Source organism: Onychostruthus taczanowskii, unplaced genomic scaffold (assembly GCF_017590055.1).
Source record: "Onychostruthus taczanowskii isolate IOZ18803 unplaced genomic scaffold, ASM1759005v1 scaffold20, whole genome shotgun sequence".
NCBI lineage: Eukaryota > Metazoa > Chordata > Aves > Passeriformes > Passeridae > Onychostruthus > Onychostruthus taczanowskii.
The window spans coordinates 2,154,980-2,175,069 of record NW_024499240.1 but is presented as its reverse complement, the minus strand read 5'-3'; the positions used below and the strand labels follow the sequence as shown (position 1 = coordinate 2,175,069).

The 20,090-nt window shown below is 38.3% G+C and overlaps 1 protein-coding gene across 1 annotated transcript in view; it reads left to right on the top strand.

Annotated features, from left to right (window-relative positions):
- The window catches only part of GRB14 (growth factor receptor bound protein 14), a 42,701-nt gene extending 36,861 nt beyond the window's left edge, over positions 1-5,840 (top strand). The window contains exons 12-13 of the mRNA XM_041403453.1: positions 1,636-1,729; positions 5,694-5,840. Coding sequence (XP_041259387.1) covers positions 1,636-1,729; positions 5,694-5,840 — 241 coding nt within the window. The remainder of the gene's footprint in view (positions 1-1,635; positions 1,730-5,693) is intronic.
- The last annotated feature ends 14,250 nt before the right edge of the window (positions 5,841-20,090 follow it).

Sequence of the window (20,090 nt, the reverse complement as noted above, 5' to 3'; positions counted from 1 at the left end):
TGATAAAACTAGGAAAGAAATAAGAAAATGTACTGTAAAAGAACTGATGAATAAGAACCAATAAAAGTTGCTTACATTGTGTATCATTTAAGGTGGATCCTAGTAACTGGGCATAGAGACCTCATTTTGGATATCAACAAAATGGCACATTCCTACAGCGTCATTTTTCTGAAAAAAAAAAAAAAAAAAAAAAAAAAAAAAAGGAAGTGCCAGCCATTGATGACAAACATAAAACACGAAGTTAGTGTGTCGGTGGTGTCCCGGGAGGGTGGGAGCCCGCTAGGTGGTGGGAGCGAGCCGGTTTGAGCGCAGCCCGCGCTGCCGGCGCTCCCGCTGGCCGGGCCGGGCCGGGCCGAGCCGGCAGCAGCCCTCGGGAGGAACTGCGGCAGTAACGGGGCTCCCAGCCACACTGCACAGGCATTTTGACAGAAAAGGGTAATGAGTGTGGACTCCAGACTTCTTAATGCCAGGAATTTTCTTACTATGTAAAAATAGAAGTCTTAAAAACTTTGAGAATGAAATTAGTACTTGGAATCCATGCTGGAAGTCAGTGAAAATCCACTGCAAACCTCTGGCTGGTTTGTTTTTTGTTTTTTTTCCCCTTTGAAATACTTTCTTTTCATGTAATACCTGGGCTGTCATTTCTGGTGTGCGTGGGGGCAAACACTTACTATTAGGTGGTCACTAATGCTCGCTCGGTTGAAACCTGCAAGTCCATTTTGCCCATTTCTTTTCTGCCCTGAAAGAGGAGCATGCTGGCCAGTGGCTGTCCCTCCATTTCCCTTCTTTGGTGCATTGGTCAGCTACACCTGTTCCAGACCTGCCCACTACAAGCAGTTCAGACTCGCTCCACTCCAGAGCTATCTACCAGCTCCTTCCCTGTCCTCCAAACTGTTCTCTACCAATATTCCAAGCCAGGTGATTCAATGAAAACTGCCTCATGCTGGTAATCATCCTTTGTCTTTACCAAATTATTCTACCAGGACTATGGCAAAGTTATGTTTGTCCATGTTCTGCTTGGAATAAGTTACCAGTGAAATTTAATTGCACTGTTGGCCATTCAGAGTGTCGTGATTTGAATAATCATTCCATAAAGCAAGCAGAGTGTAGCTCTGTCTTGTTGGGAATTTTGCTGCTGTGCAGAAATGAGAGTGCATTTATGAGGATTGGCCAGATGTGAAGAACATTCTGGTGTGCCTTGCATTACCTTTTCTGTAAAATTGCTGTTGAACTACCTTTTGAATTTTACTTATAATGCTTGTGATTTAGAATATTCAAGTTTTCTCTAGTCAGAGTCCAAAGAAAAATTTCGTTCAAAGCACAAACTTTGAGGGTGCTTTTCTGTCTGAAGAAATGTATTGTAATTCTATGCAGTGTAAAAACTAACGCCTACAGTGTCATTTATTCCGAGAATGCATGTTTTTCACATAATAGACAAGGTGAAGAAGAACTTAAGAGAAAGTATTCCCAGTGACACATTGGCAAAGAAATACTGATTAAAAGCCTAACTTACATAATTGATATTATTTATGCTTTTCACTAATACTTGCTGTAATGAATTTAGAACAGTTTTAACTGGATGTTTGTAAAAGGATTTCAAATGTTCTTACTTTGAAATTTTTTGGTCTCTTTTAGGGTATTCCTGGTACGTGATAGCCAAAGTAACCCCAAAACATTTGTATTGTCACTGAGTCATGGATTAAAAATAAAACATTTTCAAATTGTACCAGTAAGTAAGTTTTTTCAGTTTATATATGGAGTTGTGAAACCAAAAAATTGAAGAACTGTGGTAGAATATGGATGGATTTTTTTCTTCTTTTGCTGTTTTGGGGAGATGTAAACATCATACCTGTATCACTAATTATAATTAGTATTCTTTAGTGGAGTTGAACATTTTTGAGCTTTACTGTTTGATTTGTTCTAAAGCTTGACTAGTATTATGAAATCCTAAAAAGTTTATTGAAAAACTAAACAAATTTGTTTCAACTGGAATAGAAGCAACTCTGATGGCATGAAAATAATGTATTAATAGAGTTCATGTTTCCTTTTACTTTTCAGTATGTACACAATTTCTAAGTCATCTGTTTTGGACTGCCTCCATCATGTGTCCGTATCTCACTGAGTCTTAAGGATAGTTTCAATATTTGTAGTCAGAAATATTTTGTTGACCTCTCTTGTTGTTACTGAGGTATATTCATGTACAGGTCTTCTTCAGGGGAATGAAAAAAATATCATTATTTATTCCAGATGCTTTATAGATAAGCTGGAAGTTACTAAGCTGAAATAATATTTCTGTTAGTTTTCATTGAACATACTGTCCAGTTATCCTGCCAGAATGGTTAGCCATCCCCATTGCTTCCACTCTCTCACGAGGTGATTTATGTGGATTTCTTTACATGCTGCATCTCTTGAGTTGATAAATACTTGATCATTTTGTGTTTTGGCCACAAATGCTTGACATAACTGAGCAAACCCAGAGCTTTTTTATCTTTCTTTACAAGAACCTTTCTTCCAGTCTACATAATATTCTAGCTTCCATGTATCTTCCTGCTGATGTTTCTAGAAGATTCTGCTGTTTCTCAGTAGAAATTAGTCAAGTGGCACCATTTTTTTTTTGGTCTTTGTCTGTTGATTCTCTCTGATCATTCACCAAATTTCTGTAAGCCTTACCTAGGGGTTGTAGCTGATATCCTCTACTAAAAAAAAGTTCATGTAGAATAAAACTGAAACATTGTTTGAGAGGAGGAAAGTTGATCGGATTATTGTCCAGGATTTTGTTGTGTTTAGGTACAGAATATGGAGGATTCCTTCATCCAAAAGTGATAGTTATGCACTGGATCCCATGGGATCATCAACATATAATCCTTGATAAGAATCCCAGATGTAAGATCTTTGTGCATTCATTGGCTGTAGTCAGTTCTAGTATTTACTTTGGTGTAATTGTTGCGTGGTTTAGAAAACCTTCTAAACCCCATTCAAAAAGTGTATGATTCTAGTTCATTGAGATGTCATTTAACTCTCAAATTTAAGAGACCACTTGCCCTTTCTGTATCAGGAAACAGACCCTCTCTTCTCTACACACAGGTGTAGCTGGAGTCATCTTCAGTTTCCTCTGAGATGGATGATTCTCTTCTTCCCTTCATAAGAATGTGCTAAAACCTTGCTCTCATGTAGTGGGATCTTTGGAGGAACCAGGAATTCTTAGTTTTGATATAGTTGTCAGCAGACTTGGGTCACATTTCCCATACTGTTCATCGAGAAGACCTGTATCACTTCATTGCAAAACTTGACTTACTTGAAGGAAATGTTTTTGAATTGTTTTTTAAGTAAAGCAATTTCTCCAATGATAGTAGCCAGAAAAAAATAAATTGTGATGAGAACAGCTCAGTCCAGAGAGAGTATGTCAGCATGGAAGCTGTTGTCCCCCAAATATTGGCATATTCCAGTTTCTTTCTGTCAGTTTCTGGTTACGTTCAGTACCCTCATTGCACTCTCAATACCCTGACTTAAACATGCTCTGTTTTTGCTAGAATGGTGGTATTTAAAGATTTCAGGAAATTGTTGTTTAAGGGAGGAAGGGTTTTGGTTCCAGTTGCTGATGATCTAAATTAAGCGATCATTTTCTAAGAAACAAGGCATTTTATATTACTGTAGTAAATTCATAGCTTATTAGTTGAAGATCAAGGTTACCTCTTTGAATTTCAAATTCTGCTAGTCTAAACACTTTCCTGATTCCGGCCATTGTAAAGGCAAACTTTCTTACTAAATGTAAACAAATAAATGTAATTTACAAAGTCTTTTTGCAAGGTAAAAACAATCCAATCTCTAAATTAATTTTTTTCTTGTATTTTAGGTTGCTTCAGATTATGCTGCACTTAAAAATGTCTCCTTTTAGCTAGGGTATGCAGCCTGGTAGTTCATACCTCACCCATGTAAACAGGTGCCTTGTGTTAACATTGGCAACCTGTGCAACAGGTATTGCAGGCGGGTAGTTGGGAATTGGTTGTAAAAGGTTCAGAAGGAAACCTTTGGGTTACATTTGGAATCCTGTACTGTGAAAATTGGAGAGCTTGTTAGTGTAAAGGTATTTTTCAGCCTTTACTCTCTGAGCTGATGCAAGTTCACTTCAATGGATTCTATCCTGAAATTTCATCCCTATGAAAGATGAAGAGTTGATACACAGTTCTGGGACTGTCTTTTTTAATAAATGTTTTCTCATAACAGCCTTCTTAGCTTGCAAAAGATGCTAGGTTCTTCAGCAACAGAACTTTGATATGAGTTTTTACTTTGCAAAATATTGATAGCTTGAGAATTAGCAATCTGTCTGGTATTCATTTCAAAGTTTGGAATTAACTTGTTAGGAGGATAACAGACATTTGAATTGTTAACTCTCCTTGCCTGCAGTGTGTTGGCAGGAAAATTGCATGCATAAAGAAAGTCCAATGAATGATAATCCATTTTCAGGTTTTTGGCTGGAGCACAGGAGTTCACACATTCTCACACTGGTAATTCCTTAAGTAGCAGAGTTTGACCTGGTTTGACCAAAGTCTGAGAATAAAGAAATTACAAACTACTTCCAGTCATGATAGAAAGGGGTAGAGTAACCAGGAGTCATAAGCAGTTCAACAGCTGCTTCAGATAAAACTTCTTAATTACAGGTAAGACAGCTAATTATATCTTCTCCCTTCCCCTGTATTCAAGTAGGATAGTTGCATCTTTCCCTAGCACATAATCTGCTACTCCGTGCTAGCCCTACTTCAGGATCCTCTGTTCATTACTCTTTCAGTCTTGTAAAGTATCTTTTTTCCCTTTTCTTTTTAAAAATAGTTTGAATAAATTTTTTCACCCCGTATTTACATGAATACCAATTAGTCACTATGTCACAAATCCTCTTGATATTAGACATATCACCAGTAGAGGAACTAAATCAAGAAATTATATAGTCAGCAGTGCAATAAATTGTGCAAGAGTTAACATTCAGTAACTTAGAGGGAAACAGTGATTGCAAATTTTTAAGCATCTTAAAGTCAAAAGGAATCTTTCAAGGTATCTGTTGAAGTTTCTTCTTTCTCTTCTGTATCTGTGCTAATGCATATTTGGAGCTGCAGCAATTCTTCCCCCTACAACAAAGACCTGCTAGAGCAAGCATGGCACTCTTGCAATGGGGTAGTGTCTTTTGTGGAGCTAATACTATCCAGCACCCCACTGCACTGGTGTGTGGCCTCATCCCTCCTTACGGAAGTGATAGAAAATCATGGAAGTGAATGGAGCAAAGGGTGAAATCCATGAGTAACTTCAAACTCGATTGCTTCATGTCACTCTGTAAAAACTCAGGGGCTGGTATTAACCCCAGCTATAATTCCAAAGCAAAGGCATGAAGTAGTATTGTTAGTGCAGAATGAGTATTCCTATACTAAAGTGTTCTTTCCTTTTAGGTGTGTACTTGAAGTGAAATAGTACATTGTTTTCCTATTGGTCTTTTAAAAAAAAAATCTTAAAATGTTTTCTTTAGATTTTAATGATGTATAAATGATCACTGTATTTTTTCTGCTCACAGTAGTTGTAAGATTATGAATGTGTTGGTCTGTAAGAACACTTTTCAAACAAGTATTCCAGACAGAAAAAAAAAAAAAAACCAAAAAAAACCATAGCAAAAGAGGATTTTATTAAAACTTGTTTTTCCATTTTTACAGTTGGAAGATGATGGGAAGCTATTCTATACCCTCGATGATGGTCATACCAGATTTACTGATCTCATCCAGCTAGTGGAATTCTATCAACTTAATAAAGGAGTTCTGCCTTGCAAGTTAAAACACTATTGTGCACGGATTGCTCTTTAACCAAAGCATTTGTTGTTTCATCAGAGGGAAAGGAAGATACTAGTATACTTTTTCCCCTCAAAAGGCAATTTGTATAGCAAAAAGGGGGGAGGAAACCCATTACATTGTAAAGATTCTATGTTTAAGCTGAAAAAAAAAATTTATATTCTATGTAGATAAGAACTTTGCTTTGTGATTGTCACAGCAAAATTAACTTTATGGTTTTGAAAACCATTCTTTCCTATGTAATTCTTTAGTGTTGTCTTGGACTTTCTGGGTTTTCTTTTCATCTGAAAACAGTTTTGAAAAATATTGTGTAACTCCTACAAAAATATAACTGAAGGAAGATCTTTGTTCTAAGGTTTAAAATTAACTTTTTTCTCTACAAGTGTTTCTCATAATTTCTGTTCATCACATAAAAGAATAACATTTACTGTGGCAAGGATCAGAAGCTGAACTACACATTTTATTTGTAAATAAAATGAATAAATATTTTGCACTATATTTTTGAATGCTACTTCGAGGATTGTCATATCCAAAAAGTGAAAAATCATTAAAACCACTTATAACTGCTCAGTTGTTTTGTGCTCTTCTTATTGTAATATTTTAAACGATTTTTTTTTAATATAATGACTAAATCTACATCTTCATACACAGCTGGACTGTCACTTACTTGGCTGTGAGATGTATGAACATCCATAATTATTGTGTAGTGCATAATGTCCTTTAGTGTATACCTATAATCTCTGACACAAAGAGAGGCAGAAAGACCTGTTAAGTACTGTGGATCTGCACAGTTGAGGAAGTAATCAATTGCAATTGCCCTTAAAAAAGAAAAGTAATGTTATAATAGTTGTAAATTATCAATAATTTACAATACTTACAAATAAAGGTAAATCCAGTGGACTGATCCAGTTGCTGAAAACTCATGAAAGTGTATTTGCAGTCAGTTCCTAGATTATTTTATTATTTATTATAAAATAAAAATGTCAGTTTAGCTACCAGTTAAGCAGTCTTTACAGATTACGAAGTATCTAACATTCCAGCTAAAAAGAACTGGTCTAGTTGACCATGTCAAATTTTGCACCACAGCATTAGAATTAATTTTGGTATTTGTGTTTTGAAAGAGAGTTGTATCATTGAACAAAAACTGAAGTGGAATGGGACTTGGGAAGGAGGCATCCCCATCCTGATGCTTTGCTGTCCGAGAGATTTGATCTCATTAAGAGAATTCAGGACACCGTCCTGGGTATCTTTACAAAGCGTCAAGGCTGGAGTAAAATCAGTGTTTGAAGATGGGCCATCAGACTGAATCCAGCTCCCCCTTCCCGTGCTTGCCTGAGTCCATGAGTGCCAGCCGCAGCAGCTGCTCGGCTGCGGGAGGAGGTGGGGAGAAGGTAAAGGGGGCCGGGGCGGGAGATGGAGCCCGAGGCGCAGCGGTGCGGGACGTGGCAGCTGACAAGGGCACGGACGTGCCGGCATTAGAACAGTGTGGTAACTGTAGCCTGTGGTTTTGTTATTGTGTGTCTCTGGAAGGCAAGCGTAATAACATAATACTGTGATACTTAATTTACCGACTTGATCCACACATCACTGACCTTTTCCTCTGGTATGCAAATGTAGTTTTTAAAGCTCATTAAAAAAGCAACTCTTCCTAATGTGTACCAAAGATGCAACATATGTGGTGCCTAAGCTCATTACATTGGGAAAGCTTTGTAAAAATCTTTACAGTCTAATAAATTTAACTCTTAAACCTCAAACATAATTTCAAATTGTACTTAAAAAATAATTTTAATTAAAACCTCTTCAGGTTTGGTTTAATAATGGGGTTACTTCTCAGGTATTTTTGTTTCAGATGTTGGTGTAGAATAAGGAGAAATATACTCTGCATCCCTTTTTTAAATCATCTCTTGACAAATGTCTATTGTCTATTGTAGTCCATTTCTATTTGGCCATGTGAAAGCTTTGCTGTAATTTTTATTTGTATTTATGTGTTCATGCTTGGCAGAGAAGCCAACTGCTTAGTGAGTGAGTACCTGTCACCTTTGGACCTATCAGAAAAAAAAAAAGAATGTAGGGATTATATCACATGGTGGAGAGACATCAACCATCAAAAAGCTTTGCCTGCTTTTTCAGTTTTTATTTCACAAGTGAAATTGAAAAAGACCAAAAAACAAAATGAAACCAAAATAATAATAATAATAATAATAATAATAATAACCCAAGTAAAATCAAGTATTGCTTAATGAGCATGGGATTTGAACATTTGAGCTGTCAAGTATTCAAAACTTTCTTATACTGCAAAGCATTTCCTCCTGCATTTTGAGAGCTCTCTTGATTAAAATCTAAACTGAAATGTTGCTGGGAATACGTAATATCTTTTATATGATGTGTATACCTTTCATGGACTCTGTTGTTGTTTGTGACTATGCCAGAAAAAAAACAAACCAGTAAAACTAATAAAATCTAGTTTGGTGTTTAAATGACTTCACAGGCCACCTCCTTGTTTAAATATTACCCAAGAAGCAAACATGAAGGAGGTAGTCTTAATGTGTAAAAGCAAAGAACCAAACACCACCTGTCAAAACTCAAATATTCTGATATCCCAGACTTCTTCCAGATATGCTAACTGGTACAAGTTGTTGATATATGACTTTGAAGATCCTTGCTTGCCAGCAGTCAGAACAAAACAGCAAGGAATTTCTATGAGATCAGCCAGGATGTGTCTGACCATAAAGTTCTTTGGGGGTGTAGGCAATGCTATTTAGACAGAATTTCAGTGTGTTAATTGTCACTTCTAATTAGGAATACTACACTTTGGTGCCCACCTTCACAAAGAGAATTGGCTAATCAGGAGCTGTTAACAGCTCAGGAAGAAATCAGTACTATTTTGGGCAAGCCAGTCTATCTGTCTCCAACATTTGCTTCTCTACTAAATGTGGACAATTTTATATCTACCTCACAGAATGTTTATGGACTGCTTTTTAAGGAAAAACGAAACCCAAAAAAACCCCAAACAACAGAATAGAAACTGGTGTTATTTGCAGAAGGTTTTTTAATACTTAAATGATATGTTTTTAACTTGATGCCAAAAGACCTAGGTATGAAGCACAGTGTTTGGAAAACTCTTCTTGTTTTCTTCAAATTTAAAATTTCATGCTTCTCACAGTGTTTATGTGTAGTGCACTGCCAGGAAGAGAGAACTGAGCTTGCCATGTAGAGGAACTGAAAGCACTATAAGTGCACAAGCCTCGCTTGCTATCTGGGGTAATTAGCCCTGCAGGGGTATGCTCTGCGAGATGTGAGCTAGTGCAGAGATTGTGCTAAAGCTCAGCATTGTATTTGTTGGCATGCCCTTTGTGCCTTGGTTTCCAATCTAAAAATCTTCTTGGCTCAAAGGAGATTAAAAGTTAATTCACTGCTGTTTCATAACGCGTATACGTACATGGACGGAATTAAGGTTGCAGGGGCAGCATTAAGTGAAATTTTTAAACTTCTGAGTGTTTTTACTTTACAATCTTATTAAGTCACTTGATGAATTTTTTGAAATGTAGTGAGTCTTCGAGTCATCCAACTAAATGTTTTGAAGGAGAGCTTTAACCCATTAAATAAAAGAGGATTATGTATGTAACTAACTACAAGTGGGATCTTGCAAGGATAATTGAATTTCTGTCAAATGTTGTCTGTTACAGCCTGGTTTAAGAATTGTAGCATTTTGTGCTTCCCTGGGGGTAGAATTATTCCATAGTGGGCTTGCAGTATCTCCTTTTAAGTTAAAATCAGCTTATTTCAAGAGAAGAGCCTTTTTTTGCTGTTGTTTAAAAGCTACTCATCTTTGTCTAAACAGAAGCCACTCATTTATCAATTAGTTTTAACTGTTGAAACCTATTTATTAGCTGTGGCTTGCAAATCAATCTAGCATTTCTCTGTAAGAAATCTTATACGTAATTTTTGTTACCTTTATTTAATTAGTTTACAAAAAGACAAAGCAATTTACAGCTTACATCAGCATTTCTGTTTGATTAGAAAACAATTATTTTTATGACTGTTCTGGTATTTCAGAGTACTATGCTAGTACTCACACTGTAATGCATTCCATTTCTAATTTCAACTTTGTAGCTGAAATCATCCAAGATAGGACATACCCCATTACTTGAATATACTTGCAAGCTTTCAGAGGTTAAACACTTATGGTCTATGCATAATCAATGTGTATGGTAGTGCAATTAATGTTAACTTTAATGAAATGCATGAATATTTAAAACTTAATGAATCTGACTTTACAGCATGCTTTACAGCCTGGCTCACATATGTGAACAGTATTGACTGTTGGCCTCTGGATGTCAGCAGTGTATCACGAAATTCCTGCAGTCAGCCACTGTTTTCATGCTTCCTCCCAGAAATATCTGTGACTTGTGGTCTCTGCACACCTCCAGAACACCCAGTGCTTTTTCCTCTTATAAATTATTCACTTGCTCTGTACCAATTAGTTCTACCAGTTGCTAGGTTTGTTATCAAGTTAAGCTTCAAGACAAGAACCTGAACTCAATGAGTGATTAAAAATTTATTAGCAGAGATGATTAAATATGCAGATAGTCTGTGAAGCTTGTTCTTGAAACCATTATATTACCTTTTTAATACTAATGATTTGTATAATTAATTTTATAAAAGCCTGAAAGTCTTTTAAAAAAATTCAGAGTAGGACATAAAAGGGAAGAGATTAAATGCAGAGGAGGCAGTGAACCTGAGCATTAAAACAGCTCATTCACATGTATAGGCAATAAAGTGATTTCCTTACAGGAATAGTTTGTGGTTTTTCTTCCCCTCTGCTAAGTTGATTATTTTATTAATCTTTTAAGCAATTTGGGAAAACTCTTATCAACTAGTGAGTCGTATTTTCAAAATAGAACTTGATGTGATGAACACTGATAATACAGATGATTCCCCAAAACTCTACAACTAAAACCATATCAAGATGCAGTTCTTACAACATTTAAGCACATGTTGGATTTAGTCATATGAGGAGCCCCAGGGCTTCCTCGGGTACAGGGGCATTAATGCCGCAGGGCAGCGTGGCCAGCGCCCGGCGGAGTTCCTGAGGGAAGGGTTGCCCTCCCGCTGCGTTCCTGGGGTGCGAGGCACGCGGGGCCCCTGCAGCTGTGCCCGTGCAGCAGCCAGGCCTGGCTGGTGCTGTTCAGCCTGCAGGGCTGGCTCAGAAGGTGGGCCTTTTTTCCATGGGGGGAAAGGAAATAAATGACTTTACTGCCCCTGAAGGGAGTAGCTGGAGCAGAAGTTAGTTCGGGGGCCAGGCTTCTTGGCTTCCATGTTCCTGAGAGAAGCGAGCCCTCAAGGCAGTAGCTGTGGCTGCGGGGAGCTGATGCCAGCCAAGGGTGCTGACATGACACAGCTTTTGGCATCTGCTGGTACGTGCAGTGGGGTGTGGGGTGGTTTGTAGCACCACTGTGAGAGGGTTCAGGAGGTAATGAACCTGAACCCTCTCACAGTGTGGCTCCTGTGGCTCCTGAACCCCATGTGTGGCTCCTGGCCACACATGGGGAGCTGAAGAGTGCCGGGCCGTGAGGGAGGCCTTGTGGTGAGCCGTGAGCTGCCATCCCAGCAGGACGGCAGCGCTGGGTGGGCGGCACAGCTCAGCACTCTGCAGCAGGCAGAGCCCAAGGTCTCTGTTGTCTCCCTCTCCTTCCAGCTCTGCCTGGTGCAGTGCCACCAAAGGCCATAGCTGATGGCCCCAGGCACACACAGGAGTGAGGTGCTGTGGATGAGGCTTGAAGGAAGGTGAGGGCCTGCCCCAGCCTCTCCTGGAGGGCCTAGACAAGGGGGGGTGGGAGCAGCCCAGACTCCTGCAGCTGCAGCAGTTGCCCCTCAGTGGTGCTGATGAGCCCCACCAGCTGGAAACTCACAGAGGCAATGAGTTGCCCTTAAAAAATATGTGCAATCAGGGCTTGAGCAGTAGATGTGTGCTGGGTCGAAGCTGCTATGAAAAGTGAGTAAAATTGTTTGGTTTGTTTCTTTTTTTTTTTTTAATTTTAGACTGTGGCTTTGGGGTGAAAAGGGCAAATAATGACTGGTGGTTGTCAGGCATCTGCTATTTTGCCCCTTGTTGTTTTTCTCTTTTTATGAAGTAGGGTGCCTTTATTCTCAAATGCTAAGCTCTTTGTAGCAGTGTTTAGGCCTTAGTTCCATGAAGTGCAGTTTGTGTTTCTAGCCCTGGCTGTAGAAGGCAGCAGAACTGTAGCACAGCCTTTACCTGAGTGAGACCCAACAAGAGTGTTTGCATTGCTGTTCCCACTGAGCTTGTATGGCTAGGAGCTCAATGGGGAGGATAAGTCTAAATAAAAATAGTTCTTCTTTGGGTAAAAAAAAGGTGTGCCTCTTTGATGGTGAGAGGTTAAGACTGTGACCTAGGAACTTCCTTAGCAGAAGGCAGTCTTTGGGAAGCATTTCTGCAGTGCTCCTGGAGATGCGTTGTGCTTGGATGTCCTTGCTCTGAGCTAACTCAAGACACCACTTTTGACAAAGATACTTCAGCTTCCCCTTCTACTACACCAGTCATCTGCCTTGGGGACAGGGAAGGAGCAGATGAAAAAGCATTAGCTAGAGTAAGAACGTTGACAGAAAAATGTTGAGAGCACATTGACCGAGGTGCTTCCTGCTTTTCTCCTTGTGGCTGAAGCTGAACAAAGAATGAGTGCTTAGTTCCCCGTTCCTGAATGTGGCATAGAATGCTGTGTTGCTGTGTGAGGTCGTGAGTTTTGACTGGTTTTTAATGTCAGTGAAAACTTTCTAAAATGAAAAAAGTCCTTAAACTGAGGGAAATGAAATATATGATTTTAAATCCCTTTACAATGTGGGAGAAAAAACATGTGAAGCTTTCACAGTTTGCGAGTTGTTTTATTTTGTTGTTAATTTTTAGTTGGCTGTGATAATTGTTTACCAAAAAAAACTTGTTCTGGTAAATAGTGTGGAACTTTGTAATTGCCAAATCTGCAGCCTATACTAAATGTTCAAGTTCTGGGAAATAACTCATGGAAAAATGTCTTCTGATGATGATGGATGTGAGGTCAACTATGCAAACTAAAATATTTTTCCCCAGCTATATGGTATAGGGCTGTGGTGCTCAGACCATATGCATAGCTAGTTATTTTTAGGCATTTAAGGAGAATGTAAAGGAGGTGATATGTGTAGGAGGATGGAAGGGTACTGAGAGAATTTTAAGAGATGCTGACACTTGGAACAACAATAGATATGCTATTGGAGTGATTTTTCCTAACCTGTACACATCACGTCTGGAGAGTTTGCTTCTGTACTAAACAATTAGTAGTCCTCGTTTTTTAAATGATGCACGTACATCTTTGTGTGCTGTGCATAATGCTTCGGATTTCTGTATGCCTAAGATAATGTGTGTAAGTGTTGGCAGGATCAGAGTCAAAGATGTCAAAAATAACTTGGAGGGCTTGTGGAAATTTACAAAGTGTAATAAGGTGATACTTCAATTGGTGCTGAAGTGGAAATTGTAGCTGATATTATATTTAATGATGGACTGTGGTCACTGGGTTCACTGTGACTGAACAATATCCATCTCTATTTTTGAAGTAAATGAAGAGCAGTATATGAAGTTGAACTAAAAATTAAGAATGTTTTTCTTTTGTACTTTGATATTGCTCTTTATGCTTATTATCCTGCATTGTGTGTGCATAAGCAAAAGAGACTCAAAAACCCCAACCAAGCCTTCCTCATGCTGGCACTGAGCGTCCTATAAGGAAAGAATTTGCAGTAGGAATCTATATTTGAAGTGGCCTTGGCCTTGTGAAAGTGTAAAATGTGTGACACTTTGAAAGAAAAAGTTCTTCATTCCTCATCACTGTAAAGGAATGATCTAATTTTTTTGTTGCTTTGCTAGAAATAAAACTAACAAGCTGATTCAGAGTACCAGCAGTACAGGTGGGGCTTAAAAGGGTTTTCCCATGGAAAAGAGGTACAGCTCAATTGTATTACCCCTCGGTAAAGATAATGGGAGTTTGCAACAAACAAATTCTAGATTGTTCTGTGGTGAAGTGGAATGCTTATTTGTCTGCAGGAATGGGTGCTCCACTTCTGCTTCTACTTCCACTTGAAATAAGGCCATATCACTCAGCATGGATTTAGAAACACAGGGAAGAATGAATATGCTTTTGCCATTACATTTATCCAAGGAGTTGCAAGAATGTTAACTATTGATGTTCTTCGCAGCTTTCAACTTATGTTTTCTTGTATGTATAATTCTTTCTAATTATATTTTTATTAGCTGCATAAATTAATTTCTCAAGTATTTTTTTGTTATTTATCTTCCTAGATATTTTTCATTAGAAAAGAGGTTTTTGGTTCTCTGAAAAAATTTTTGATGTAATCTGGAAGCAGCATTGGTTCTGTAGCTGCTGAATCTAGTGCTGAAATATAATGGATTAATGTATATGTGCTATTTAGAATGTTTTCAAAGTTGTAACAGTAGGAGGGATGTGTATTTGATCTAATACAGACTCTTCACAAATAAGTGTGATGGTGGAGAAATTCTGCTATGTAAGGATATACAGACCAAACCAAAAAAAAAATCAGTTTTTCAATAACGGACCATCTTTATAGTGGAGTGGTTTGCCTTTATGGTATGTCAGAGTGGGGAGTACAAGAGAAGAAAAACTGAACAAATAGGGATCTCCCAAAGAAGGGAACAGTGGTGATGGATCTAGAGGAAACATTCTCCAAGTAAAAGCTAGAGAACTGTGGTTGTTTAGCCAAGTGATCTGAAGCAGTTTGAACCCTGAAAAGGAGAAAAGTGAATGAGAAGATGAAATGGAATGCATTAGAGAAGAACAACTACTTCAGCTGCTTGGGGTGGGGGAGGAGTCTTAATTTGTTTGACCCATAATAGAGACATTCTTAAAGGGATGTGTATGAATCTGGAATCCACTCTGTCAGTGACTTGTGGAGTCTCATGGAGCAATTCTGAAGTAGTGAAGCACTAGTATTTTTACTGGCTAATTCTCAAGCATCACTTGGCAGCCTGATGTTGTTGGGGAGGTTTTGTTCTGAGGGGGGTTGTGTGGATTATTGGAGTTTAAACATCTTATGCTCTGCTTAACAGAAACAGTATAAACTGGAGACAGGTGGAAAGATGGTGAGGCAGAAGTGAGGTGTACACATCATATGGGTTGCAATTATGGAGCCTGAGCAAAGATGAAGAGACTAGTAAGAAGACTTCTATTTACTCATTTGGCATCGTTTGGTGTGATGGTATGTAATTGTGATTAAAATGCAGCTGTCTCGTGACTCTATTCTGGCTTAGATTTCTGGCTGAAGATATGGATCTATGCTTGTTAGGAGTTAACTTTGACAATTGTTACTTGAAAGTTTTATTGGAAGCTGACTTTGAAGTGTTGAAATATTTGAATGTGCTGTGAAGTTTACTTTTAAACTTTGCTTTGGTATCTCTGCTGAAGAGTAGCTTAGATATTTTAAAAAAAGTAGAAAGGTGGAAACCACATATGTAAGCATGTTAACTTTTTATTAAAATAAATCATTCTAGAAGACCTCATTAAGCCAGGACGATATTCTAAAAGTGAATATACATGTTGACAGCTACACCCATAAATTTGAAAACTGCAAACATGTTCAGCATAAAAGCCATTTTTGAAAAAAGCTGTTGCTCTGCCCTTGTACTAATTTAAGAATTGTTCATTCATTCTGATTTTTATAGTTTCTTTTCACATATATAACTGGGACATTTTAAAAAGTGCGTTATAGAATCATTCATGATGTCACACACTTCATAATGCAGATGATTATTTTTAAAAATGCATAATTTGCCTACAGGCTCAAAATATCAAATCAGCTCAATAATTCTAGTTTTTTCTTTTTTAACAAAATGACCCGTCCATAAACTGTACCACTGTACAGTATTCTTGCAAAGAATTTCTGTTCCCCAGGAATCATGATGTGAGTTTAAATAGTTTGGCTCTAGCAGTAAGTTTAGTGAAGAGGTTCTCTTGTTCTATTCCTGCTGTATCTGGACATGTAATAGTCTTCACAGATTGTCTGAGATGATCTCGTGCTATCACCTCTTCTTTTGGTGCCTTTCTGCCAGAGGACATTTAAGGTACACCCATATTTAAGATGATTTCATTAAAGAAGGGACTACGTATCAATGCAGTTTGTAGAAGTCTAATTGGTACAAAGGGAGGTGAGTATTCTGTCTGTGGATGCAGATTCTGAGGCAAAATAAACAATCAGTCCTGACCTCAGGTTTGTTTTCTCACTGGTGTGGGAGGAAGGAGGAGGAACGAATCACTCGTCTGCTCTGTGTGGGTGGAACCAAGATGGTATTTAGAAGATAGAATAATTTTAAGTGAAGATCAGTAATGAGAAATCCCACCAGAAAGAGCACAGGAAGATGGCAAAAAGTCATCAGGTGATGGAGAGGATCTGAGCAAGGGACAAGAACATGGGTTGAAATGGTTCTTGGGCATTAAGAAACACAAAGTATGTTTCTGTTTGTTTGTGTTTGGTTTTTCTGAGGGGAGGTGGGTCCTTTTTTTTTGAGTAGGTAGAAGTTTTTGTGATTACTTTTCATATCTAAATGTTTGTGTACAATCTAATTACTTGAATTTTGTCATAGTTAGCAAATGGCTTCTAGGTTCTACATGATAATATTTTGTTTGGGGAGGATTTGCTATTCATGCTTAAATGTATGCTGCCTTAGCTCTTCTGATAAACGGCCAGGGCTATGTTGTTTTCCCTGCTACTTGAATTAAAATATTTTTTATAGAAAATATAGTTCTCTGAATTTCCTTCTGGGCAGTGATGTAAGAAGGAACAGGAGAGACAAAGGAAGAGTGCCCAAATAATTTGATGACACTTGAGATGATTTAGTATGGTGCCAACAGAAACAGTGTTTTTGAGAGAGATTTCAATACATTAACCAACCTGTCATAGTGTAGTTGTTCAAAACTTTTGATAGGTGGGTAGTATGTTTACGTTGATGGCAAATGAAGGACAGAGGTAGTACTATCCTCAAGGATTCACATTAATATGTGCACATTTGTGTATGAACAGGACTCCAGTTCAGACTTTGTATTCACAGCAAAAAAACCCAGTTTTGCTAAAGAAAGTCTGTTAGGTATATGCACTGCAGAAAATAATTCTGCATGGAGTAAAGGAAATCATAAAACCTACAGAGTTCCTGGACAGTACTGACACAGATTCTTTCTAATGAAATTAATTGCAGACGTAATTGTGCTGTTTCTTCTCTCCTCCAATCTAACTGAATGCAAGCTCCTCAAAGAGGCTTTTATTAGTGAATATTAGTGGAAACCATCTGGTAAAGGAGAATCTGTGCAAATCACTTCCTTATCTCTAATTAGTCTCAAACAGATTTTCATCTCTCATACTATATGTTATTTGTGGGTAGTGGGAAGAGGAATGAGTAAATTGATTATCTCAATCAAGTGTGTCAGCAGCAGTTCTCAGTGAATCCCAGAATATTACTACTTTCCTATGTAATGAATTAGACTGCTGCCTCAGTTTTATTATTTGTAACACATTCTGGTATCTTTGATATGGGCAGGGAAACAACCCTCAGTCTGAGTGGGTTGTGTTTGCTGTTTGTTTGTTTTTGTTTTTTGAGGTTTTCTTGGGTTTGTTTTGTTTTTCTGATGTTGAGTAATAAAAAGTCAAAACCTAAATTTATATATCCAAATTACAATGTCCAAATGAGAACCATGAAAACATGTGAAGGATCTGGAGGGGAAGCCTTGTAAGGAGGAGCTGAGGTCAACCTGGAGAAGGGGAGACCTCATTGCAGACTTCAACATCCTCATGAGGGAAGCTCCCTCAGAGCTCTTGTGACCAGTGACAGGACCCGAGGGAACGGCATGAACCTGTGTCAGGGGAGGTTTAGGCTGGATATCAGGAAAAGGTTCTTCACCCAGTGGGTATTTGAGCACTGGGACAGGCTCTCCATGGAAGTGGTCACAGCACCAAGCCTGACAGAGTTCAAGAAGGTTTTGGACAATGCTCTTGGGCATATGGTGTGAGTCTTGGGGAGTGTTCTATGCAGGACTAAGAGTTAGGCTTGATGATCCTGATGGGTCCCTTCCAGCTTAGCTTTTTCTGTGATATTCTGCATAGGAGATTCTTTATGTAGTAGACACCCAAGAAAAAGTGAGGCTTCAAAGAGTAGTGACTTTTGCACGTTGCCCTCAGCTGACACGTCCAAAATCATATAATGATTACACTTGGACTTCAGATAGGAAATCTCGAATGTTACCGTCCAAGTTTTAGAGCTTGGGATAGAGGCAATGACAGATCTAGATAAGGACAACTAACAGGTTAGGAGAAACAGTAGTGGCAGAGAAAGGTCTTGAGTGATGCTGTATGGGGATAAACAGCATTGGCACTGAAGAAGGGAAATAAAACACTGTAGCCTATAGCCAGTAACACATTAGTCTGACCTAAACATTTCAGTGCTGTAGGGTGTTTGTGCTGGAAAAATGTCTTCAGAAGGAAGAACAATAAAGGCTCATCATGTCAAGTTGATGAATGTGGAATAAATATAATTATTACAATTTTTTGTGGAAGATTTTCAGTTTTCCTCTGCTAACCAAAAAAGACTGAATTTTCTGCAGAGGTAATAGAGAGCAGGAGTACGTGAAACTGAAAAGCAGAACCAAAGAAGTAGGTGCCTGCCACTCAAAATTGTAGCCAATGAGGTGTCTTCCACTTAAAAATTGAGATATCTGCCAGTTCATTTACTGCTGGTCCTGGTGATAGATGGAAACGAATCATGCTGGTGTGGTACACTGAAGTCAGAGAAGGAAGTGTGCTTCTAATGTTTGCTTTCCACTGAACATTAAACTATTTTTAAGACAGCAGACTCAAAAATCATTCCATGAACATGTTCAGGTGTTAGACTCTTGGTACTCAGTAAGACACGTCCTGAAGTACAGCCTCTGTACTGTGTCCACACTAACAGAGCATAGCAGTGCACCAAATGTGTGCTGTGAGTGCATTTAATGGCATTTAGCTGTGACTATTATGTGCAGACGTATTCATTATTATAATGCAAAGCATGGTATGTCTTTGAGCAAGCATTCATGTTCTTTTTGTTTTCCTGCCATGTAGAGGAGTTATAAGTCAAATAAGTAAACATATATGCTTTTATATAGGCCAAAAGATCTTTAGGTCATGCATTATACCTAGACTAATATCTTTTCATGTAATGGTTTGTAGGTTTTGTTTTGGTTTTGTTGTTGTTGGGGCTTATTTGTTTTTGTTCTTTGGGTTTTCTGTTGTGTGTGGAGGTTTTGTTTTGTTTTTGGGATTTTTTATTGTTTGGTTTTGATTTAGGTGGGGGTTTTTTTTTGTGCAACACAAGCTGCCCTCGTAAGGGAGAAGAAAATATATGGAGCTGGGGAACTGAGCAAATATGACCATATGGCAGCATATCCTAGCATATTCTTCCAGGTTCTGCTGTGGAAATAATAACAGTGAGACTTCTGTGTTATAAAATAATTTCTATAGCTAGGTCTATTTTCTTAAGGTAGTTTTAAAAAAACATAAACCTTTAGTATTAATTTCATATCTTGTCAAAACTACCTAGATGTGTACAGTTTGTTGTTAAACCTAGTTTTCTAGTTAGCTTACTTTAATTTTTCAATACTTTGGCTTATAACTGGAGGTACGGGCTCATGCAGATGAGTTAAAAGCTATTATTTCCTTTGGGTCAAAGAATAATTTTAATGTATCCTCTCTCCTGTGAAGCCTTCTGCCCCAAACTCCTGCATCTGGAAAACTGTTGATGATTGTCAGAGGTAGAAATGCAAGCTGGTTCTACAGGAGAGATGGAGAAAGCACAATGGAGCACTGAAGAGATGAGGTTAAACAAATTGAAAAGAGGAGTACCTGTTGCTTTTAGGAACAGCTACTCTGAGAGTAAGGGTTTCTCCTCACCTCATTCCCAAAATGCTGAGTCTCCTTTTGCAACCAGTCTGTCATCAGAGACCTTCTTTCAGTGGGCTACACCTTGTCTGTTCTTAATTAGTTATTACTGGACTATGAACTATCGGCAGCTATTTGGTCCCGTTTATACTCCTGAATGCCACACCCTCTCAGGCGGAGAGTTGCAGGTCTTATTGTGTGGAGAAAGTTCTTTGTGTCTTTTTAAACATGCTTCTTGATAGGTTTACCAGATGTTTCCAAGCAACATGTAGTGAACTGGTGATG